The sequence below is a fragment of the Passer montanus genome, unplaced genomic scaffold (assembly GCF_014805655.1).
Source record: "Passer montanus isolate IOZ18808 unplaced genomic scaffold, ASM1480565v1 scaffold2, whole genome shotgun sequence".
Classification (NCBI taxonomy): Eukaryota; Metazoa; Chordata; class Aves; order Passeriformes; family Passeridae; genus Passer; species Passer montanus.
In genome coordinates this window covers 8,033,305-8,059,098 of record NW_024366591.1, presented here as the reverse complement: position 1 = coordinate 8,059,098, position 25,794 = coordinate 8,033,305, and the positions used below count along the sequence as shown (strand labels likewise).

The window sequence follows — 25,794 nt, the reverse complement described above, 5'->3', positions numbered from 1 at the left end:
CCCCTGTTCTTCCCAAGGAAGGCCAGTGCCTCTGGTGTGAGAGTAGACTTTGTAGAAGCCCTTTTTTCTCCCTGCAGTGGGGGTCCCCTTTCCTCCTCCAGTGGGATCAGAGTCATTATGAACTTCTGAGCCACGTTTGCCCCTTCACAGAAAGCAAATTCATTTCATTTGCCCAAGCACAGACAATTTATGGCATGCCAGGCTTTCATTACATAGTTCCTCCTAGCTATGCTGCCACAAACAAGGAAAGAAAGCCACTTACCCATGAACTCTACCCTTCTATCCTAGGCAAAGAACAAAGGAATGAAATTAATCCTAGGCAGATAAAATTGAGAGGAAAACAAGAAAGATGAACCTTCTAATTCTATCTACAAGAAAGATGAACCTCCTAATCAGTCAGCTCACAAAAGATGAGACAGAGCTCTTCTTTCACCTATGAGTTGTCTTAGACTCTCACAAAAGACTGTAGCCAAATACTTTGAGAAAGCTGAGATGATGGCCTTGTCAAAGACAAACCTAGTATGGGACTAGCTGAAAATGAGACAATCTTATTATTAAGGCTCAAGCTGGATTATGACATTTGATAAGAAATTGTGAGTTCCTCCAGAACGGCTATTACAAAGACCCAAAGGGACTCAGGTGGGCATTTGGGATAGTGCCTTTCGAGGCAGAGGACATTAAGCAATTGAACACCTTGCCTGGACTATCAGAAAACCCATCTGCAGTAGGACTCCTGAGGTTGGAAGAGCAACGAGTGCTGATTGCCACCTCAACGGTGCACCACCGTCAGCATTGGATGAATTGGGATGCCGTGATCCCCATCCACAAAATGATCTATGAGCTGGAGAGCCAAGGGGTGGTCAGCAAAACCCACTCACCCATCAACAGTCCCATCTGGCCTGTGTGCAAGTCTGAAAGAGAATGGAGACTGACTGTGGACTATCATGGCTTGAATGAAGTGACTCCACTGCTGAGCGCTGCTGTGCCAGACATACTGGAACTCCAGCACGAGCTTGAGTCCAAGGCAGCAAAGTGGTACGCCACTATTGACATTGCCAGTGCATTTTTCTCCATTCCTCTGGCAGCAGAAGGCAGGCCTCAGTTTGCTTTCACCTGGAGGGACATGCAGTACACCTGGAAACTACTGCCCCAGGGGTGGAAGCACAGTCCTACCATCTGCCATGGACTGATTGAGGCTGCACTGGAAAAGGGTGAAGCTCCAGAACAGCTGCAGTGCATCGATGGCATCATTGTGTGTGAGAACACAGCAATGGAAGTATTTGAGAAAGGGGAGAGGATCATCCAGATTCTGCTGGAAGCCAGCTCCACCATCAAGAAGAGCAAAATCAAAGGACCTGCCCAAGAGATCCAGTTGCTTGGAGTAAAGTGGCAAGACAGACAGTGACAGATTCCCACTGAGGTCATCAATAAGATCACCATGATGTCTCCACCAACCAGCAAAAAAGAAACACAAGGTTTCCTAAGCACCATAGGTTTTGCAGAAAGCACATTCCTGAGTACAGCCAGATTGTGAGCCCTCTCTACCTAGTTACCCACAAAAAGAACGCTTTCCAGTGGGGCCCTGAACAGCAGCAAGCAGTCTCTCCCAATGACAAAACACAACAGCCCATTCTAAATCCTACTTTCTTAAGTTAGTATGTGAAACTATGTCAAAGTCGTTTTTTCCAACTTTACTGAAGTAAACAAAGTTCTCTTAAAAAAACCCAGCTCTTTTGCCTTTATCAGGCTTTGTCCTCAACTGAAGTTGCTGAATACTTTGCATATACCCCAACAATAGGATTTACACCCCTTTGAGTACTTGTATTTAATTTCAAATTGATCTTTCTCAAATGAACTCCAGGCGTCACAAAAGCAGAGTGAACTGGCTGCATAAATGTTCACATTCAGTTCCTTGCACCACTGGCCACCTCTAATAACTGATACACATAACAGAGAATTTCCTTATCTTCAGATGGTCCCACAAAACCACCATAGGAAAAACATCTACTCATCAAAAACTGTTCCGTGTGAAGAAGAGGTGGAGCATTCAAATATTTTGAAAGGTGTATAATTGAATTTCTTTCAACCAGCAATCAGTGCCCAGACAATAGTCCAGATGGAACTGTGCAATTTATTTTAAGAATGGCATGCTGTAAGAACACATGCGTCTGTAGATATGAATAAAACAAAGAAATTGCAAAATAAAATGAAAAGTGAACTAAAGTAGTTTCCCTAGTTTATGTTATGAAATGGAAAGAAACAAATAAAGGAATTAGCTGATATTGAAGTGACTATCAAATCATTAATATGGTCTAATTTTATAATGAGAAAACGCAAGTTATGCTAGTTAAAAACACATATTTCTGAAATGGTGTCCAGTAGCGAACATGAAAATTATATATTTAGATACCTTTTGCTATCTCCAGAAGAAAGTACTTCATGCTGAAACACCGAGACTCGTTTTCCTCTGATTTCAGTGTGTTGTCTTCAGTTAAAACACTGCCAGGTGTCAGAGTGCACACAACACCAGCTGCTCCCACCTTTTAAATGCATCTCCATGCAACATCATACCAGTGAACTGAGCTTGTGGCCTGCAATTTCCCCATTTTAAAATAATTGTTATACCCTTTAGGTTACCAAGAGCAATCAAGCCTGTCTGGATGAGCAAAACAAACACATTCTGCAGTCTCAGCCTCAGTGAGAATTCCCTGTCAAAACATTTTTTTTGCCCATTAACCAGCAGGTTTTAACCATGTCTTCCAACAGCCCTCAAGTAAGGTCCCAAGGTAATGTGCCTAACATTTCTAAATTCTGCAATGCTTTAGGTTTTGACAAAGGCTCTTGGTATTTAAAAAGTTCAGCACATACCAAAGACAAACAAGGCATAACAACAAACACTCCTGAAAAAATTACAACACTCAACAAGAAAAATAAGCTTAGTACCAATGCTCATCCCAGTGTTGTATTTGACATGCTCTTTTCCTCCTTCACATAGAAGGGCAAGTACTTGGCATGTATTATTTGTTTAATATTCCTCTCATGTTCCTGGAAGTTTGCTTCAATATATTGAATATTTTTTTATCTTTTAGTGAACTGCAAGCCATCAAATACAATGCATTACAGAACAGATTGTCTTAAGAGATGCTTCACACTAGCCCTGCCTGTGTTACTCCAGTGCTGAATGCAATTCATGTAGTCAACAAATAATTATGCAAAAGCACATTATAGCAGTACTTTACTGACAAGCACAATGTTGCTAGAATAAAGACAGAGTATCTTGCAGCCCAACAGTGAGGAGTTTGTAATTTACTGTCCATTGATATTGACCTTTCTACATAATCACTGATCTCTAGCACATGTGCATGAGTAACAGCTTTATTTCTCACACAGATAGCTCTAAATTTGAAAACTTTTTTTCTCCTCTGCAACTACTCAGAAAATCAAATGCACATTTCCAGAAAAAACTCTTTCAGATTAACTATGCCAAGACTATGGAATTTAAAACTAATATGTTAAACTAACATCAACCAAGTATTTAAACCTGTTACCCAATAAACAATACTTCTTCCACAAGAAGTACTGATCTAAAACAAGCCAATGCAAGTTGCAACCATGGAAATTCTGGCAAGATAAAGGAAAAAGAGTTTACAGAAAGCATGGTGAAAAGCAGGATGCCCAGCAAGGCTGCAAAATCTCCATCTTTGGAGATATACAAAACTCAGAGAGATACAGCCCTGAGCGACCTGATCTCACTTGGAAATTGTAGCCTCACTTTGAGCAGAAGTTTAAGCAAGGTCATCTCCTAAACTATTGTTTAACTGTATGACAATCTGGGGGATGCCCATAGGCACACAGGAATTATACCCACACCAAATGTCTTACCATGTGCGTGATGTGTTTTCATTTTACAAAAGATTCAGACATAAAATCTCTGTACCTGAGGTATGATAAACTGCACAGCTCAAAAAACAAGCCACACATCAGTTAAGCTCACTGTTAATCTGAATAAACCCTCACTGTTAAATAACTGCATTTACATGTCCTGTATTTGGTTTAGCTGAGATGGAGTTAACTTTCCCCACAGTGCTGTGCTTTGGATTGGTGGCTGGAAAGGTGTTGGTAACACACCAGTGTGCACTGGTACAGCATCAGCACCCTCTCTCCAACACTGTGCTCTCTCACACCTGCAGTAGGCTGGGGGTAGGCAAAATCCTGGGAAAGGACGTACCCAGGACATCTGACTCCCACTGACCAAAGGGATATTCCATACTACAGGATGTTTGGGATGTCTGCTGATGTAAAAGCTAACAAAAGGAAGAGGAAGCAGGGGCATTCATTATTTATAGTGTTCATCTGGACATCACCTGATGATGGAAAGGAGAGAATAAAACCTCTGTTTGCGTTCATGCAACATTTTGCTTTTGCTTTAGTAAACTGCCTTATCTCAACCCACGGATTGTTTTCCATCTTATTTTCTCTACCCAGGCCAGCTGAGAAAAAGAAGAGATAGAGTGGCTTGGTGAGCACCTGGTGTGCAGCCAAGGTCAACACACCAGAGTCCAACAGCAGAATTCCAGCTACGGGAATGAGAGCAGAAGCACCTGACCACTGGTGACAACAAAGTAAACAATAACAACAACAAAAGTTTCATTCATTGCATCTTTTAAAAATTAACAGAAAGGAAAAATTATTTTAAAATTTTCATTCCACTTATGAACTTATTTTGAATAAAGAATGCCTGTTTTCTCTCAAGCGACTGTGTTATTCATGGTGCTAGTAAGCAAACAAGTCTGAGAAAATTCCTCCTGAATCCATACTATTTAACTCACTTTTAAATAACTTTCCAGCAAGGTAAGTGCAACAGCAGCAATAAGAAAAAAAATAATCTGAATATTCTTTCATAAGCAAATCCAAAACTAAGAAAACTCAAATCAGTTTCTTAGACAGACTGCTTAAGATCTTTTATTCCTCAATCTCAGAAACACAGGCATAAGATATTATTAAAACAAGCTAAACTTAATGCAAGAAACTATTTCTCATAACCTAATTTGAACTTATAAACACATGTCAAAAGAGAAGAATACATCATCTATAAAATGTTCTGCTGACTTAAAAAAAAAATCTGTATAAATTAGGACACATGAGCAGCAATTTCTCATGAATGTTAATACAACCAAACTAAATCCAATAAATATGATGGGAGATAAAAAAATGCAAGCAACATAGTTATTGCTTATCTGGAAGAAAAGTACATTAGGATAAACAGGAATTTTATTTTCTCTTGGTGACACAGCAGCAGTACCACTTTCAAAGTCCCATCACCAATGTCCAGTACTTCAATTGCTTTTTTAACTTAAGATGAGGTTATTTCCAAAATACTGCCAAGAGTAGCTACTTTTCCATTTAAAGCATGCATCTACTGCTCATTTAACTGTGAGAGTCCCAAAATTATTCATGCTGCATCCTCTTCCCCACTGCCTCAATCCAGCACTCCTCATCACATCGGACTTTATTGTAATTACAAATTCATGGAAGCAAGAAGCATCTCTAATATTTACTTGAATGGTGCCTAGTACACACTTTCAGGCTGTGAGAAATATGTTTGAATTACTGCATTACCCAAGTGGGGAAAGAATTCCACCAGCTAACAAGAAATAGTGTAAGCTGATGATAGGAATTAACAGTTGATGGACACACATGCTTTCTGTAGGTGAGTCTTCACCATAAGAGAACATTAAGTGCAAGACATTCAAACAACTACAAACTCCTCCGAGGAAGTACATCAATATTAAAACTCCAACATCTCTTCTCAGAAAGTTTTAAAGTGTTTAAATCCAGATAATTAGCTGGCACAATGATGAAGAAAACAACTGACACCCAACTCAGCAGAACATACAGGAAGATACAAGATTTTACATCTAAATTGGAATTTAAATACCTCTTTATTGCTCCTGGAAGATCTAAACTGAATGGAATACGATAGGAGGATGCTAAAGTGTCGTCCACAGCCTTGCTTATTTCCTGCAACTCTCTCAAAGAAATGCACCCAAGTAAAGCAGCCAGTTCACAGTCCTGTGACTGAATAAGCCTATCTTGCTCTTCAATTTCTCTTCTCAGCTGTTGATCTTTTCCTTCTAATATGGCCAGTCTTGTTCGAAGTTCTTCAATTTCTTTCTGTATAGAACAGAAACCAAAGTTTACAATGAATCTTATGAAAGAAAGCCATTTGCCCCTAAGAAAAAACAGTACAAGTGTCAGAAGTAGCATGAAGTAAATTTGTCCAATTTAGCAAACATTAAATGAGACATCCTCCTGCTGAACACAAAAATTCTTATGTCAGTTGTACTCAGAAACTCACCACCTCCACTTCAACACCACACTTCATGTTCCTCTTCCAACACCTACTGTCAGGCCTCTTTCACCTTTAAAATACATAGGTATTTCACACGCTCACCAGCTAAAAACTTGCACCAAAAAAACCAATGACAGATCACCCAGGGCAACAGACTCTTGCTCTACAGACTGGCAGCTAAACTGATCAAACATCTATCCTGAAGAATATCCCTACAATGGTTTGTCTGATGGTTCCAATTCAACATGAAGCACAGGATGCAAGCAGAGAATCACTTACTATCTAATCAGTCCTTCTGATAATTAACATTTCATTTTAACTAAAAGCACAAAATCCTTCCCTTGACTTAAAATGCACAGAACATCAGTTGCATTAATTTTTCTAGAAGTGAAAATTATGTGCATTATGATATTGATGCTTCCTGCAAGAGCAAAATACAATTTTTAGACTCATAGAATTGTAGAATCATTAATGCTGAAAAAGACCTCCAAGATCATCGTGTCCAACCTTTGATGGAACAGCACTTTGTCAACTAAACCAGAGCACTAAGTGCTACATCAAGCTGTTTCTTGACCATTTCCAGGGATGGCAAATCTACCACCTCCCTCGGCGGCCTACTCCAAAGCCTGACCATCCTTTCAGTGAAGAAATTCTTCCTCATGTCCAATCTTATTCTCCCCTGGTACAGCTTGAGGCCATTTCCTCATTTCCTGTCACTTGTTACTTGGGAGAAGAGACCAACCTGGCTACAACCTCCTTTCAGGTAGAGAGTGATAAGGTCCCCACTCCTTTTCTCCAGGCTAAATACTCCCAGCTCCCTCAGCTCCTCCTCCTCAGACTTGTGCTCCAAACCCTTCACCGGCTTCACTGCCCTTTTCTGGATGTGCTCAAGCACTTCTATATCCTTCCTGAAGTGAGAGGCCGAAAGTTTAAAAAAAAAATCTTCATTAACTTGTATATCATCCTTGCACAGGTTTTTCCTTGAAAACCCAACAGATAGCTTGCATCCAAGGAAGCAGCACTTGTTGAAGGAAACTGGATTGCTGAGTTAAAGTTGTTATCAAACTAGCTGAACACCATACTGGAGAATATGATTCTATTCCTATGCTTCTAACTGTCTCTGTGAAACTTTGCAAGCCATTTAAAATATTATGTCCACACATAGCCACAGATTGTATGTTCACAATTTTCTATACAACCTGCAAGAGATCTCTGACATGCTATCTATAGGCTCTCAACAGAAATCAAAGGTCAATTTCAAATTCTGATCACATTCAGTCCAACTAAAAATAAAAATTAAAAAAACAAATGTTTTTAAACATTTTTAAAGTAAAAAACTAGGCATTACAAAACTGACATTAGAAACAACCATATGGCTTTTTATGGCAATTTACTTCTCCATTCTGCATCTGAGCAAATGGCAGTAACACCCAAAATGGTGTTGCAGAGATAAAATTAAGTGGGTTTGAATCACTAAGATGCCATGTTGATTAATACTATCAAAGGAGCCCACTCACAAATTAATAAACTTCTATTCAAAAGAAGGTTTGACTGGAACACACTAAAAAGGTTCTGGGGTCAAACGCTGAGTAATGAAGATAAAATAGTATTCTGAATATCTGAACAGACACTTCAGTTATGTATGAGGCAGGGATCTAGGAGGGGAAAAAGGCATACTTCAATATTACAGACTCTTATAAAACATATGTACTACACACAGATAACAGACTTTGGCATTTCTTTGCTTTTTAGAGTTTCACTTGATAACTTTAACATTATTTTAATGTTTTCAATGCAATTTACATGAAGTTTAGTTCACAAATTTTGTTAACATACTTTCAGGTTTGCTGCACTGTAACCAGCTTTCTCAAGTATCACTTAAAACATGAAATGCTCCTTGTATATTCAAAGGTTGACTAGCTCCAAAATTTCAACTTATAGTACTCCTGCACACTAGGTTCCTCAATTATTTTCCTCCTTCTTTGGTTTTAGACATAGCAAGAAGAGATTGGTGTAGCCCATGTTTCAACCCACAGGCATTTGTCAAGGACAGAAAGGTCAGCAGACCAAAAACATCAGTTTTGTTTCTTTCAGTCTCAAATTAGGCTTTTAGGGTGCACAAAGGACAATTCTGTCTCTGTTTTACTAGCTTGGGAATACTGCCAAAATCTTAATAGGCCCTACTTAATACAGGGACCTCCATACTCTGTGAAAACATAGTAATTGCAATCACTGCAATAAGCAACCTACATGGGAACAGAAAGCAAGATGAACGGAATCTGGTTTTACAATCACACTTTTAGTACTGAAATGTACAACATACATAGATACTAGAAGCACACAATCTGCATTCACAGAAAGAAAGCTGCTCTGCTCAGGAATAGTTCACAGGCATTCTTGGGAGCATGGAAATTTTTATCAGTTAACTGGAATATTCCCACATTCTTTTCCAGAAATGCAAAGAAGCCTTTAGCGTGCTCTTGTTCAGCCTCCAGAGACAGATGAAAAGGGCCTAAAGTCTCAACATGGAGCAGCAGATGATATTCATCTCACTAAAATAAGCTGGAGTTCTAGTTTGCAGATTTAAGTTTAAACTGGGATTTTCAACAGAATAGCTAATAAGTACTGACCGTACCTCTCCAGCCTCTCTTATGGACTGATTGTCTCCATGAACTAGAGATTACAATAGAAATATTAATACATAAATTATAGATACTGCCACAGGTTTTCAAATCCCTGAAGACAAATGCAGAACCAACAGAAAAGAGCAGAAGAAAAGGTAAAGTGGGGCTGATGAAAATTTAAAAAAAAAATAATTACTTCTGATCATGCAAGATTTTGGGCAGGAGCAATCACCACAGATCAGCCTTGCCCAGAACCTTGAATTCTGAGTAATTTTGATAAAATGCTAATAAATAGCATGTCTGTATAATGGTGTGGTTAATTTTTCCCTAGTACAACTACAGAAGAATAAAGATTCAGCTTGAGCAAGTGTAAAAATTAGCTGTTGTGGAGTCTTTAAGTGTAGCAGTTTTCAGTTCAATATCTTGAGGTGGCCCTTGGATGCCTAGATTAAAAAAATTTTCTGCATACTGATAATGCTGAACTGCACTATGTCTCCTCTTACTTGTTGATGAAATGAGCCTAAAAAATATAAAGGTAATGAATACAATAAAAAAAGAAGACATTTCTTCACCTAAGTACAATTTTGCAATGACCACATGTTCTTCTCTATTTCTTTGCAGGTTTTTTATATATATAAATGTATATGTGTACACAAACAGAAATCACTGTACTATTGGATCCACCAAATGAATGAAAATATCACAAAAAAATATTTCAAGACAAGACCACAGAAAAAAAGGAAAACTAGGTCTAGTAGCTCTCTAAGGTGTCACATCGCTGAATGTGATCACCAAGGTTTAAAAGACACATAACTAGACAGTACATTGATATTCGTGAAGGATGGTGGAAAGAAAAAGCTACATTTTGATTAAAAGGCTTGCAGACTTAAAATTGGACTAAAGCCATCTTGAAACATTCCCTTTGCCAAACTATCATGCTGTGACATCACATGTCATTGTAAAGCTATTGTTAGCAAATGCTAACTGCTCCGTGATGATTCCTTCATCCTTATGAAAAGCATCAATCATCTTTCAGGAATAAAAGCTGGTAAATCATGTATTTATAGTAAATTCTAACCAGAAACGGATGAAAACTTTTTGTCTTCAAATAAAAACTTCGGAAGATCAGTGTAATATTAAAACATCAAATTATAACAAAGAGCATGCTTAAAAAGATAATGAGGAAAGTTTAAGCATGCACACAAGCCACCAAATCTTCCAGCTCTGCGTTTCTGTAATGAGATTAACACAACTCCTGTGGCTGCCATCTCCAGTCATCACTTAGATTATCGACTGGACTCCAGCCAAGGCTCTAATTACTACACAGAAGAAAGTCGCTATTACAATAAATTTATTTAATTCTGTGTGACAGCTTACAAGGTTTTCCCCCCGCAGCACTGGTTCCTATGCACAACTTTGCAGTCCTGTTACCTGTAATCGCTTCTTTTCTTGAAAAAGCTGGTTTCGTTTTGTGGCCGAAACCTGTGTCCTCTCCTGGGAAGTTGATCTCAAAAGTCTGAGCTCTTTTTCATGACAAAGACCATTTTCTTCATGTCTAACCCTTTGGAAAAAAAAAAAAAAAGAAAGACAAAAGCTAAAAATTAGTAGTTTTCATGAGTTTCAGTGTCTCAAGGATTAAGCAGATCAGACTGCTATATGTTACCTTTAAAGTCATAACACTCCACCACCAGAATGATTACATTTCAAACAGATACAGTTATAGAACAAGAGATTTTTTTTCCCTTGGCATATCTTCCTTTATTATCTCAAACATTTGCACTGTTTTTACAACATGATGAAGAAAGAAAATTGTAAGCTTGTATAGCTTCAGGCTTCCCCCAGCTTTATCATATTTGAGAAATTTATCCATCACTGCCTCGAAAGAGACAAAACTAAGGCATGTAGTTTCTATCAATACAGAGAAAAATCTCTTAGACAGAAGTTTAGAAACTTGCCAAAGCCATTTTTACAGCTTCTGTCAGCTTTTGGAGACTACATTAGAGATCATCTGGAGTGTTTGCTCCACAATGCCAAATTTTACTTCTCTCTTGCACAGCGATTTCTTTCAAAATCACAATCAGTGGTCTTCCTCCCAGTCATCAGTTGTAAATCTTTGCAAGACTGGACTCCATGGTAATCAACACATTATGTTAAGTATCAATTCCATAATCTGCCTCTCAAAATGCACCTGCAAACAATGCAAACCCATTTTCATTTCCGTTCTCTCCTAAGGGCACGTGCACTCGCAAAGGGCAATTGTGTTTCTGTGTCTATCTTTAGAGACAAGTGCATGCATCTCCACATAAAGAGTACAGATTCATTTCAGTGTCTTCTTTAAAAAATACTGTGTCTCAAAGTGTTTTGAGGCATGATTTCCCACTATAATCTTGCAAAGCAAATCCATCCATGCCCCATATAAAACATGCATCATAAATCTGGTGTAAGCATGATTAACCACACAATTATGATCTCCATGCACAGGTGTTTGACAAGTGTGTAAAACAAGAGGTTTTCCTCTATTCTGCAGGGCCATCAAAAGACACACTTGCTTTACTCCCTCTCTGTGGGTTGCAGAATGTACTGAAAAAGCAAAATAAAACTTCATCACTAACATAGGTAAGATTAAGCAAGATAGACATAATGAGAGTGTAACTGCATTTCTGTATTAACAGCATGCACCAAAGAGACACTGCTGTTATGAGGTGCTAGGCCATCACTGTGCCTTACAGACATTACAGGTTCCTGTGGCTCCGACCAGACACGCTTCCCAGCAGCTCTGAAGCCACCTTCTTCAAGCTGGAGCTGCATCATTCCTAGAGATGTACATAACAAATTTCCAAGTGGCTGGTCAAAATTTAGAAAAAATTCCATTATAAACATATTTTATTTTCAGAACCTTCTTGGAAATTCCATGTGCATCTACTTGGTACTGTTGGAAGATAAACAAGATCTCTCTGATGTCACCAAACTTGAGTGATTGCACAACCACAGCATTTGCTGTTCCCAAGCTAAACATAACCAAATCTGGCTCCCACCACATGCCCCCAATATTCTCTGTCAATATCAAATGCATTCACTTAAAAACTAATTTCATAATTTAATCAAGTAAAACAAAACTGAGGCATGAATTTCAGCTTCATATCTTAAATAAGCTGCCATACACAGTTTTCTTGTGAGAAAAGATTGCCTTTACTACAGTCAAATTGCAGTGATCTAGTCTTCTGAGGCTAGTCTGATCACTTGTTAATTTTCCAAGGGGAAAAAAAAGTTTTCTTGGGTATACTGGTTTTGTTCCAATTAAAAATGAAAACAAAAACTGAAGCCTACAAATTTTCCTTGAGAAAGAAGTTATGTTTTCCATTGTACTATCTAAAAATATTGCTGTAACAGAAAGGATTTAAAGCCCTGTACAGAAGGCAAAGGGTACTCTTGCTGTATCAATGACTCAGGGCACAGAAAAAGCAAAGTAAAAGGCTACAAGAATCAAGCAAGCAAATAAAAGGGTGTCACAATAACAGTAGTTGAACTTAAGCTCAAAGAAAGGAGTGTGCTCAAGACAAAAAAGGGAAGAGGATATTCATTTGACCCTGAAGAATGGCATTGCTCAGACTTGTGCAAAGAGAAGAGTTACAGACGTAATCATCCAAAAAGCAGAAAAACTTTCATAAATACATTAAAACATCTATTTTATATCTAAAAGCATTATATATATATTATACCACTTAAAAATAAGCAAACTGTATCTGAGGGATGCTTTAGTGACTCAATTTCCATGACAAAGAAGACAACACTACCCATAATGTCAAAATCATTATTACTCATTAATGCATAGACCAAACATATCTTAATGAAAAAATAGAGGATGATGTATCCTAATCTTTAAGGAATGGTAAAACAGCCTCTTAGAGCCTCAGAAGTTAGAAGGAAACAGCTCTGAAGGAATGCAGCTTATTATAAACCTCCCTTGTTACTAGATGCTATAAATAGAGACTAAAAATTTCCTTCAAATTCTCCAATTTCACCCAAAAAATCATATTATCTGTACTGATTTTATCTCATTTCCATGTCTGTCAAAAATTACACACAAAGGTATTGACTAGCACACTGCAGCCTTTGTATTAACAAGCTGCCAGAAAACAAAAGGCTTCTCTTCTTTCATTTGTGTGATTGCATTTGAGAATAGCTTTCAATTCCAATGAAGTATCCTCTTCTAACAACAGTAACTAGGAGCACAGATTAAGACAAAGAAATAGAGAATATTTTTTCCCCTAAACTATCCCTCTTGGGCCATCTGACACATTTCGCTTTCCTCCCATCTTTGAAGTTCTCCCTTCAAGACGAGGTTTAGAATTTATTTTTGTGACTTTGTACAATGCTGAGCTCAATACTCTTATCTAAGAAGTGTCACACAAAAGGAAGCTCCCAAAGATTTATTCATATCAAAAAATAATCTGGTTTTTACTTTGTATTTAAATATCCTCATTGCCTGAAAGGGAGCATCAGAATTAACTCCACAGGGAAGTATTGCTCAAGCTGCGTTGCTGTTCTATGCTCAAGCTGCCGTGTCAAGGATTCAATCCCATTCCCACTCAACATCGATGAGAAACATTCCATTTAATTTGCCTGTTCATCATGATCAATGTTTTTGGGGGGAATTCTGAAAGAACTGTAGAAAGTAAAAAAAAAAAAAAGGGGGGGCAGGGTGGGATTTTCATAAACAAGCTCCATATGGACACATTAGATGGTCATTAAAACTCTTTAGTATAATTATTCACAAGTGTATTCTGCATTTTGAGAAAAACAGAAGCACCATTTTACACAATAATGAATCAACAAACTTACCAATTATCAGCAGCCCAGTGCAATGTTGCCTGAACTTGGGTCATGAACCTATCCAAAAAACTGCTAACAGAGGGATGCCTTGAAGGAAGCTGAAATTTTAAAGAATTTTTCTCCTTCTCCAGTTCTTCCAGTTTCCGTCTAAATTTATCAGCTAGAAATCAAAGTTTAAAAAAAATGTTAAACAATGAGGACAGTGATGAAAGGGTGCTGTTTTACCTGGGGAGGAAAATAGTCTCTCAACAAAAAGTAAAATCCACCTCTCTGATTGTTCTTCTTCCTCTTTTCATAAAATAAATTGGTCTGTTCTGCTCAAGGACAAATTAACAAGACTATAATGTAAAACATCAGATAACCAAGATGCCAAGCTACTTTTTTCTATGACAAGGACAAAACTGCAGGCTTTACAGCACTTTAATTTCATAGAGCTCCAAAGAATTGGCTTGAAGTTATCATCCATGCCCTTCTTAGAGTAACAGCTGAGAATTAAATTCTAGGAAAAGTGCTGCTTTTCACTGCACACTGCAGTTTGTCTTAAAACTTAGCAGTTAGATATTTTAATTTTGACCTTATTAAAAATTTGTATTGTTATTAGGTCAAGAACTGAAGAATCACATATGATATAGCAGTGTACTTCAGCAGAAAATGCACGTGCAGTTATAGCAATTAATCAATTATCACATTCCAGGCTCTCCTGAATTATGCTCAGTTTATCATCCAAAAAAAAATTACCTCCAACATTAAATAAAAATAACAGTAGTCCCCAAGAAACTGCTTTGATTGTATACATTTCTTAGTGTGACCACCTCTCTATGTAAGTTACTTATTTGTTTTCTGTCTCTGTAGAAAACAAAGGAACATCATTCTAACTACTAATTCTTAATGCAGTACATGTATCTTCTATTGTGCCACTATAGCAACAAAAATCACATACATGACAGATAACAAGCCTATCATCCAAGACAGAACACCTTTGATGATACATTAGTCAAATTGGAAAGTTTAGAGTAACCCACAAATGGAAAACCTTTACAGCTCAGTACTCTGCTTGTGACCTCACTGCATACAATTTTGTGCGATTAGCAATCCTTTTAATATTTTCAATATGTTACTATCAGAATAGCATCCATCTGTGCATGCTTTTTATTGCTTATTTTCTTTCTTTATCCTCTGAGGGGATTTAACATGAGAAGTTGCTTACATTTGCTGGTTTAGAGAAATGATGCATTTTTACAAGAATCTATCATTAGTATTGATCTCCATTCTGCTTCTGTGCCAACAGGGTAGAATAAAGACAGAGACCTTACTAATAAGACTGGATCTTTCCCCTGTCCCAGCACTGTTCTCCAGGGTGAACTCACTTTTGTGTTGTCATCCACATGTAAAATGTCAGAAGGCCTTGCTGAAATGAACACTCTACCCCTCATGTACCCATGTGCATACTATCCCTGCAAAGCAGTGGAGGTGAACCACACCTGTGATGCATTTCTCAGGGGCCACAGCTAAGCAGATTCACCCTATCCCTATCGCCCCACTGAAACTAAAATTTGAGCTGAGATCAGACTCTCAACCCTATATTTTGACCAGAAAAACACATCAGCACTTGCATGCTAATATGCCACTTAGCATTTCAAACTCAGCCATCAAAAACACCACTGTTACAAAGAGAACAGTGAGGGCTGAAAGGGTTGGCTAGTGACCAATGACCACTGAAGGCCAAAACACGTGGAAACACTTCCTTTTACTCACACCATTCGCCACTGGGATCCTGGGAGTTGTGGCAACCCTCTATAGCCATTTAACAACGTCATCATTGTTCTTCGACATAATTATGCTTAACTGTGTTTGTGTGTCCAGTTGTTTCATCATTCTACTCCTACCCCTCCTGGCCCTAGAAACAAGCTATTTTGGGAAGGAAAACAGATGAGGGAATCCAAATGCCAATTCTTTCTCTCTCTCTCATTAAGTCTTGGCTGCATCCTGCTTCATATATTCCAATCTACACAGTATTCAATTAGTTTCTACTAACAGACGTTTCTAAATAATTTGTTCCACTGGCATCTTATACGTAATATGGCTGCTCATATCCACTTATCTCTCTGCACTAAATGATTTTTTTATCCTTTCATTTTTTCAGCATCACACTTAAGGATTATGACTTAAGAGACTCCAGCACTAGTGAGCTGAACACTGCAGCATTCAGCTTTTAGAATCCTCTCCTGGAAAAGAGATCTGTGCCATTTGACCTGGCTGATATCTTTAGTGCATGGAGAGACCCAAGAGCCTCAGTGCCAGCTGCAGAGCAGGGAACCATGCAAATAAGGCTCATCTCAATCCAGCTTTTAGTGCTGTGGCTCAAAAAAAATCTGGATCAAGCACAAATAATGGAAATTATCAGAAGTCTAGCCAAGGATGTGGCTAGAGGGAATGTGAAAGGATGTGAAAGAGGGAAATAAGCAGGGTTCCTCAGACTAGCAGAGATACAGATTGAGGTAACTTCCAGTACTACTACAAGCCAGCAAGCTACAAAGAAAGCAGTAATAGAATGTTCTCTTAGAACTTGAATCCTCAGTAACAAACCTGAGTTGCAGCAAATGATATGTGAAAAAAACATTGGGTATAGTGAAGCACTAAATCTAACTGCCAAGGTTAGACAGGAAATCTCCTCCAGTGTTGGTTTTCAGGTCAGACAAACATCTCTCAGGAATACCTCTGGCAGAGTTTAAGGGTTGAGGCCAGAAAAACCAAGTGCATTCCCTTGTTTGAACACGGGAAAGTGCTGGACTCTGCACCTGGGATGGGGCAACCCTGGGTGTATGGACAGACTGGGGAATGAGACACTAGAAAGCAGCACCATGGAAAGGGACCTGGGGGTTCTAGTCGATGGCAAGTTGAACATGAGCCAGCAGTGCCCTGCAGCCAGGAGGGCCAGCCCTGGCCTGGGGGGCATCAGGGACAGCATCACCAGCCAGGCAAGGGAGGGGATTGTCCTGCTCTGCGGCAGCCTCACCTCGAGTGCTGGGGACAGTTTTGGGAGCCACAATAAAAGAAAGACATTGAGCTGTTAGGGAGTGCACTAAGGAGGGCAATGAAGATGGTGAAGGGCCTTGAGGGGAAGGAATTTGAGGAGCAGCTGAGGTCACTTGGTCTGTTCAGCCTGGAGGAGACTGAGGGGAGATCTCATTGCAGTTACAGCTTCCTCATGAGGAGAAGAGGAGGGGCAGGCACTGATCTCTTCTCTGTGGTGACCAGGGACGGGACATGAGGGAATGGCCTGAAGCTGCACCAGGGGAGGTTTAGGCTGAATATTAGGAGAAAGTTCTTCACTCAGCTGGTGGTTTGGGCTCACCAGGGAAGCAGTCATGGCACCAAGTCTGACAGAGTTCAAAAAGTGTTTGGACAATGCTCTCAGGCACATCATGTGATTCTTCGGGCTGTCCTCTGCAGGGCCAGCAGTTGGACTTTGATGATCCTTATTCCAGCTCAGAATATTCTGTGTGATCTCTTCCACCATATTTTCTAGGATTTTTCAGCCAAGAAGCAGACACAGAAGGCCTTTGCTATTGCTAAGTCATTAGACTCACGGACACAACTTTTGTTTACTTTCATTTTAGTGTTTTAACAAGTTATTCCAACAGAGAAAAGAACTCACTGATAGACTGAGACACCAAAAGCAACTACATGCACTTAGGTATCTTCATTACAAAGAAAGCCTTAATACTTTCTCTATACCATTCCTCACTTCAAAATAAGTTACTTAATGGACAGCTTACATGCCAAAAGCAAACCCCCCCCAATCTGATGAAATTCTTAAATGAACAAACTTTCAGGTAATCAATACATACTGTTTTACAGAAGCACTTAAAATGAGGCCTAATTGTCTTTATCAGACTTTTATTTCACTACATTCTGGTGCCAGCTTGCTACCTTGAAGAGTCCTATGGATACCCTAGACAAAGCTCCTACTTCAGACCAAAGAGTAAAAGTTAACTCTTAAATTACCCTCTACTGCAAGCCATTACTCTGGAATTCACTACTGCCAGTGCACCTCAGACATCCCACTCACTTTAAAGCCAACCATAGTACAGACCTGGAAGATGCTGACTAACTGCTGTTCTCAATTAAACAAGCAGCAGTCTGAAAACAGTAGTGTCTCCAAAGATCATGCTTTGTAATAGCTTTGAGTAAAGGAAGCAATTTCCATAACTTCTAATTGACCATGTGAGAACATCTGGCTACCTCTCTACTTTTTAAGTACTCTAACATTGGTTTTATTCCTCCAAAGAAAAGGTTCACTTTATCAGAACTATTTATCATCATTTAAAAAACATTTAAGAAAATCATCTCAGTAAGGACACAACCTAATTTGCTATATACTGCATATATTTATGTTTATTTTTGTCTGCGCTAATAAGTGGGAAGATAATCAATCATGCTATTCCACGAATTGCTGGACATTAAAAAAGTGTTCCTTCAGCTAGTTCAATTAGGGAAGGTCATTTGATCTTGCACCACAATTCAGCAAATAACCTCTTCCGCTTTGCCCTTGCATCCCCACAAAAGCTGAAAGCCCTAAAACAGGATTTAGGTAGGATTTATAACCATAACACACACTGCAGCTCTAAAATATTTTTTCTTGCCTGCTAGATACTTCTGGAAACACATAATCTCCCCACCATTCACTTTCTTAAAAACTGTATGGGTCCCACATGATGATGGAAGTGTCTTGTATGCTCAGCACCAAAGATAGTTAAGTATTTTGTAAGAACCAAAGAAGTCCCAGGTTTAGAACCAAAGACCCCTCTTGCAGCCTGTATCCAAAACCACAAACAGTAACATGACTTCAGAGAGCAGACTAAGAACCAGGGTGCAAAGTGCCCCTTGTTGTTCCCAAATCTCTGATGTCTGTCAGATAAAAGACTTCCCTTCTATCCACCAGAAGCTTCTTTCTTCTCAGGTGATCTATGCTTTTGGTGTCCAAAATACATTATAACAGAACAAAAAAATTGAATCATTAATTATTTAAACACATACCCCATATGGTAACTTGAGGACTTTAATGTTGAGTTTGAATATGTGAGTGAAACACATCTGGAGAGCAGACTAGTAAGCAAGGTGTCTACAGCCCAGCTACTAGCATTGGCCTCCTGCGAAATAACTAGCAGGAGAAAACGTAGATCAATTCATATCCAAATATGACGCATAAAGACATTTACTGTGATAAGAACTGAAGGCATTACAAGCACCTGGAATACCTATCTGCTCTTAAGGATAAAATAATTAACCATTTAACAGTACCAAACATATACAATATCAAAAGTAAGGACACTTGATATCTATAAAATGCAGCTTCAGATTACTCTTGGATAGTTGAACAGCTAGCCCTTACCATGTGCTGTCTGGTCACCAGTATAGAGCAAACCTTTTCTACCTTCCATTCAGCCCTGCATGTGGAAAACAGCAAAATAAAGCCATTGCAAAGTCAAACTGCACACCTGGGCAAGGCTGACTCCAAGAAGTCATGGGGCTGGGGACAGACACCACTGAAGCAACAGGAGAAGCAGAGTTATGCCTGTGACTGTGGGGATCAAAAGGAGAACATCTGCAGAGCAAAACAGTTCCGTATAGAGGCCCCACCATCTGCATTTCGGAAGGTCCTACTTCAAACTAGGTTTAGTGTAAAGCCATGGATCAAAGAACAGATAGTTGAATTCCTCTGGAAGTTCTACAGCCCATCTTCAGACTTTGTCTCACTTGAAAGAAAACCAACCCGTTGTACTACAAGACTGCTCTACAGTGCAAAGCAAAGCATAGCAAATGGGACAATTGGGAGATTCCTTCCAAAGGCTCACACACCTAATCTGAACTAAAATTATATTTGGGCTGGGGTCCATTAAATACATCCAGCAGCCAGTGGAAAAAGCAGTTCCTGGAAAGGCCAGTAAGCAGAGACTAAAGCTTTCCAGACAAGGCTATAACCCCCTGGGTACCACAGCCAAACATTCATGTTCAGCCCATAAAAAGGTAGAGCAAAATGCAAATGTAATTATCCCCCTTACCCACCACTTAACTTTTTCCATTCCAGTCAAAAGGACATCTTTGTGCAATTTCACACTCCAGCTCTGCTCCTGAACTATCAAGACTACCTTGAGGAACAGCAGAACAAACCAAACTCCTGGCTGCTGAACTCCCTTTGGAGTCAGAAGCTACTGCCACAAAATTCACCCTAAAGCAAGAGGGCCAAAATCTGCAGGAGCTACAGCTCCATAATTCCTTGGTTTGTGTGTATTCCTCAGTTATTTCTCAGTCTTAGTACAGATGACAAAACCTTGTAATGCATGCTGAGATGCTTGATTGATGGTTAGTTACCTCCAATGATGGTGCTGTTGAAAGTTAAAAGACTAGCAACCAGAAGTGTACAAGCAAATAAGTCTCCTGCATTCCCTGACTGACCTAAGGTACCAGAGCAACCAAAACACCCAGCAATGACCTGATGTAGCATTTGATGCCACAAGTTCCCCCTGCTGCAGTCAGCATCAGCTGCTTATCCTCAGATCCCTTCTCCTTTCCTAGAAATGAGACACCACTATACATAAATCAGGTGGGGGAGGAACAAAAAGGAAACCTGGTACTCAAAATAGTCCCTTCAAGAGAAGCAATGGAGAACACTGTCTACAAGATTTCTTAAGAGGGAGGACAGCTCAAGCATGCTCTCTGCCTCCCTGCAAGCTCTGCATTTTCCACCCATCAGTTCACACCAATTACAACCCAGGAAATTGCTGCCTCCTTAAAATATATAACATTTCAGAATTTAGTGTACTGAACATCTGTGTTGCAGCAGAGTTGAGAAGTCTGAAAGCTTTAAAATATACATGAACAGACACTTTTTAGCTGTTATTACAAAAGGAAGCATGACACATTGGCAGATATTTCCCTCCTCTTATTTATATTAAATTTAAGAGCATTCACTTAGCATTGAACAAAAAGCTACATTCTTATATGTTTTAACAGATGCTTCCTCCAAAGCACACCACCAAGATTTCCACTTACAGTTTACACCTCCAGTTAACACTGGAAAATCTATATCCCCAGAAAGAAACTTCTCCCCAGAAAGTCACTAGTGCAAACTTGGGGCAGACTTTTATCACAAATTTTGACCAGTGCTCCACAGCAGCAGTGTGACTGACAGACTGTCACTCAGATCTGTGATGTATTCTCTGGCTCTCAATAACAACACTTAACAGGATTTAGGGGCACAAGCCACAGAACTCCACGAGTTTTGTGAGAGTGTAGGTGCAGTTACTTTCAAAATCAGCAGGAACATAAGCAAGAAGCCACTAAGACAGAAGGGCTTTGTCCAGCACACCTTTGGGAAATTTGGGGATTGAGAGGAAAATATCCAAGTCCTGACTTGGACAATTAATCTCTCTAGTTACTTGGCCAACATTAGAAAAATTTTGCTTTCTCATGCTACTTTCTCCTCACCTGGCAATGATGTAGGGTAAACTATCCTCACAGCTGTTATTTCTGGGCTGAGTTTAAGGACATCAGGACTATTTGAATAAACTTAGAATTTCCTGTAACATGACTATCCTGAAAGGAGTTATTGTTGCCACTAGCATCTCACAGAGGAGCCTCCAATGGAGGTTCCAACTGTACTAGGCTCAGACAAGGAGGGGGAAAGAAACCCTACTCCAAAAAATTTACAATCCACAAAATAAATGACAGCCAAAGGGATAAATGGAGAGAACAGTGCATCAGACCCACACACTTGGTGAAAGTTAGGGGCAATAATTTCAGCATACTAGAAGCAGCTTAATCTCCATTGTTCTTTATCTGAAATTTCTGAAAAACAGTGAGGTTTTATAGTGTCTTTAATAACAACATTTTTAATATTAGGGCCTTCATAAATATTTTACATTAGAGCATAAACTAACTACTTCCATAACTTTCTAAATGCAGGAGTAATCACATTTTTTAATGTGCCTGACATGCATAACAGTTAGTGAAATAGTGAGCAGTTTTCTGTATGTGACAACCTTAGTAATTAATCTTTGTAACTGCATGAAAAGTACCATTTCATACAGTTTTTATCCCCTACAGTCCTCCTCTTCAGATTTGCTGCATTTGTAAATTCTTTCAAATACCACAAGAGTTCACATAGGTGAACACATGGGAGTTCATAGATGTGAACGTTGGAGACATCATTTCTCCTTTAGCCAGTTCACAATACAAATTAAACAGTGCCCCACTGACTGTTTGCTTTTCATAGTCTTTCACAAAGTTTCCAATGAAACCACCATGATCCTTACATTTCCAATATGACATTACAATAAAAATAACTTACAGTAACATCAAAAGATACACTAAAAGGGGAAAAAAGCTGATTGCTTGTGCACTTTATTTGATAGCAACATTCTTCTGCAAGCAGTGCTGACAGTACTGTCACTACATATGAGATTTTAGAGAAATGAAGAAAACACGTACCGCTGACTCTGGGTCAAATCTGTATCTTCAAAAACGTCAGGCTATGCAGCACAACGACACAGACAACTACTGTGAATAAAATTGTACTCTGAAAGAGATCTCACAAGACAAGGAAGCTCACAGGAATCCATGCAAAGCTCCTTGTCTGGCAAGACAGCTTATTCTTTTATTGGAAATGGTAGAAGGAAAGGCTTGGTGGATGTTTCAAATCAGCACAGTTCATATACAAGAACTGTCAGCTGTATATCCATGTCATCTGCAGGCGATTCAATCCCAGTTCACCATGTTCCTTTCCTTGCTCCAGGAAGCTCTAAGCCAACACCCACCTATCTTCACTGCCTCTGAATAAATGCCATGGATTGATTAGAAAACAGGTGATTCAATTCACAGTAAACCATGCAGTGGTCTACAACTAATTGCACTATATTGTGAGATAGCTGTCATTTTTTTAAAGTTCTAAATACTCCATAAATAAATTTTGATATGGGATTGTCTATATCTGGGCTTTTATATTAAGGATTTTGTAACTGGAGACAGTCAGATTTTGTTGGGACGTTTTTAAGCAGGTTCTATTTAAGCACATATTATGAATCTAAAGTGCTTTGATCCAGCTGTCAAACAAAGAAAAGGATCCTTTATTATTGCCTAACCTGAATATATTCAGAACACCATTCTAAAGCATACTGTTTAAGATTAGGCTTGGGGTTTTTTTGTGAGAGAAGCCACAAAGTAGCAGAGATAACATAAGCAGTGTTCCACAAAGGTTTATCTTCATACTTTTAAAAGCCATGTTGCAAAAATGCAGAACAAAGCAGCAAGAAGTCTAGGCTAAGGAACACCAGTGAGTAGATGCAGAGTGGATTTCAGTTGAAGTTTGAAGAAAACAGCACAGATTTTGAAGTGGTGTATATTAAATTATGCTGTTTCCCAAGGACTACAATAAGGGAAAGAAATCAGCTTGCAGTTCTGCTTAAGCCACCAACTACAGATCAACACCATCAAAACAAAGTGCAATTAGGCAACATTATCTCCCTTCTGTGGCAAGGCATGCTGATGTAAAGGTATAAAATACTATTTGTTATTGATTGAATATTACACACAGAGAACTATAAAGTGAATATAAATGTGTGCATGCAGCCCCAAAGCAATTGCTCTGAAAACTGCAGTGGGGAACTCTACAAGGAAATTTGAAGCTTCTAGAAACAAAAAGGGAGAGAGAAAATAAAGTAAGCCTTTGTGGTAACAGAGCTGAAAACAGTACATCCATTCATTATGGATGAGTACCTGGATGCCAGAATTTTACTTTAGGTTAAAGCAATCTTTTTTCTTCCTCTCTTGTTCCTGCATTCTCCTTCTTGAGCTCCCACAATACTGCTTAATGTTTGCTTCTATTCCAGGTCCCCACTCTCACATTTAATAGTCTACATCATCTCAAATATATAAATCTAATTTCATTGTTTCTTCCTTATTCTCAGTGCTCTTCAAGAACTAAAACTTCACTATCAAATTGAGCTGATAGCCTTCCCCAAGCACGCTGCACCAGTCAATGGAAAAGCAAAAACTGTTTTAAAACTTTATTTCAAAAAATAAAGACAAATTTAAAATTAGCAAATAAAAGGTGCTAACTTAGTTTGGCCTAGTCACTTTTCCAATTTCTACCATCCATCACTGTTTTAGCACACAGCAGTTACACTGTCCTGCTATATGCAGTAAAGGCCATATCGCAAGAAATCAAGCAATAAGAGAGAATGGTTGACAACATTTGTCATTTGTTCTCAGACTATTCTGACTATCAAAACAAAAAACTGGTTATTAAGGTCATCTAGTCCAACCCAACTGCAATAACCAGGGATATCTTCAACTAGTTCAGGGTGCTCAGAGCCCCATCCAGCTTGACCTTCGGTGTTGCCAGAGATGGGGCATAAATCCATCCATCACCTCTCTGCACAACCTGTTCCAGTGTTTCAAGCACACTCAAAAAAAAAAATAATTCTGCTTTGTATCTAGTCAGATCCAATAATTTCCACCAGGAAATTATTGCTCCAGGAATCAGAATCAAATTGCAAGGAAAATAATTTAAACACAGAATAGCTGCTGACTGTTAATACTTGGTGACTGGTTTCCTGCCCTTCCATTTGAACTTGGCCCTATTAATCAATTCCCTCTCAGCAGTTCACAGGTACCCTTCCACCCCAGTTTCTCTCATTGTTTCTGTCCCTTGATCCTCTTCCCTTCCCACATCTTCCAGCTAGCATCTGCTGCTCTAGGCTTTTCCAAAAAGAGGAAAAAAAATACAATTTTTTTGCTATCTGACTTGCACCTACAGTTTATTTAGCTTACATATACAAGTACCAAGCTCTTGTCTATTTCCTACCTACCATCTTCAACATTGCTTTCCCAAGTCTGTTTGTGGTATCAAAGCATAAACACAAAACAATTTAAATAATTTGGGGCAGTGGAACTCTTGTTGGATCCTGCAACTTCCTTTGGAAGGAAAAAAAAAAATATAAAATGTAAAAGATGCATACCCTTTTCTGTTTTTTTCCCTCTGGAAATTAATCTCAAGCACACTTTGTCCTATTGATCCTGAATTTCAAAACATCCTGCATTCCTGGCATTCCCATCATTCCCAAAATATCACCAAATTCTGCAAAAAAACCCAGAAAGCTTGTGGGGCTCAGAGCACTGCACAAAGTGAACTTCTCTGAAGAAAGAGTCCCCAGCTGAACTGGATCAAAGCCACATCTCATTGCAAGAACCTCAGAGGAGGCATTTCCTCAGCTATCAACCCCTACTTCACGTTGGCAGCTTCTTACTAGAGTTTGAGCAGGTTCTTACTGTAAAAATTGCTCGTGTTGAGCTGATGGCTCAGACACATGACCTCCCTGAAACAGATCTCTACCAACACATCGTGGCACTGGGACAGTCAATGCCACCACCATGTTCAGCCTGTTACAGAGGCTTCCAGAAACAACAAAGGCAGCAATTTTGCCAAGGTTTGGTCTTGGAGCTGCCCAAATTCCACCACCAGGGAAAAAGTATAGAACAACTAAATACAAGGCAGGCAACCAACCGCACTATGTGAGGTAGGGTCAGAAGATGATGAAAAGCTTAGATGTTTTGCTTAAGAAATCCAATATTCTACAAAGAAGTGTAGGAATATATCAAAATTCTCTATTTACCCATCCTCATCCATCCACCAGTACTTTTTCAGAATTCTTTTGTGGAATTATCAACAGCTCAGGAGTATCACAGGAAGCAAAACAACAATTAGGAGTTATTTGATTTCCCTATGGGTAGCTGACAAAACAATGTGTCTGCTCTGCAGTGAAAAGATTTGCATGAACACACGAAAGGAATTAACATACAAAACTTCAGCAACATAGGTTATTGCTGGTTCCAATAAGCCTCACAATAGCCTTGGATGCTAACCAAAATATCACAGGAACCTGCAAATTACAAAAAAAAAAAAAAAAAAAGGAAAACCCCGGA

General features: G+C 39.0%; 1 protein-coding gene across 4 annotated transcripts in view; it reads right to left on the bottom strand.

Moving 5' to 3' along the window:
* The window catches only part of DISC1 (DISC1 scaffold protein), a 187,191-nt gene that overhangs the window by 120,417 nt on the left and 40,980 nt on the right, over positions 1-25,794 (bottom strand). For all 4 annotated transcript variants that reach the window (XM_039707572.1, XM_039707571.1, XM_039707570.1 and 1 more), the window contains 3 exons: positions 13,819-13,969; positions 10,408-10,537; positions 5,939-6,174 (listed from right to left, as the gene is read on the bottom strand). In XM_039707572.1, the coding sequence (XP_039563506.1) occupies positions 5,939-6,174; positions 10,408-10,537; positions 13,819-13,969 (517 nt within the window). The remainder of the gene's footprint in view (positions 1-5,938; positions 6,175-10,407; positions 10,538-13,818; positions 13,970-25,794) is intronic.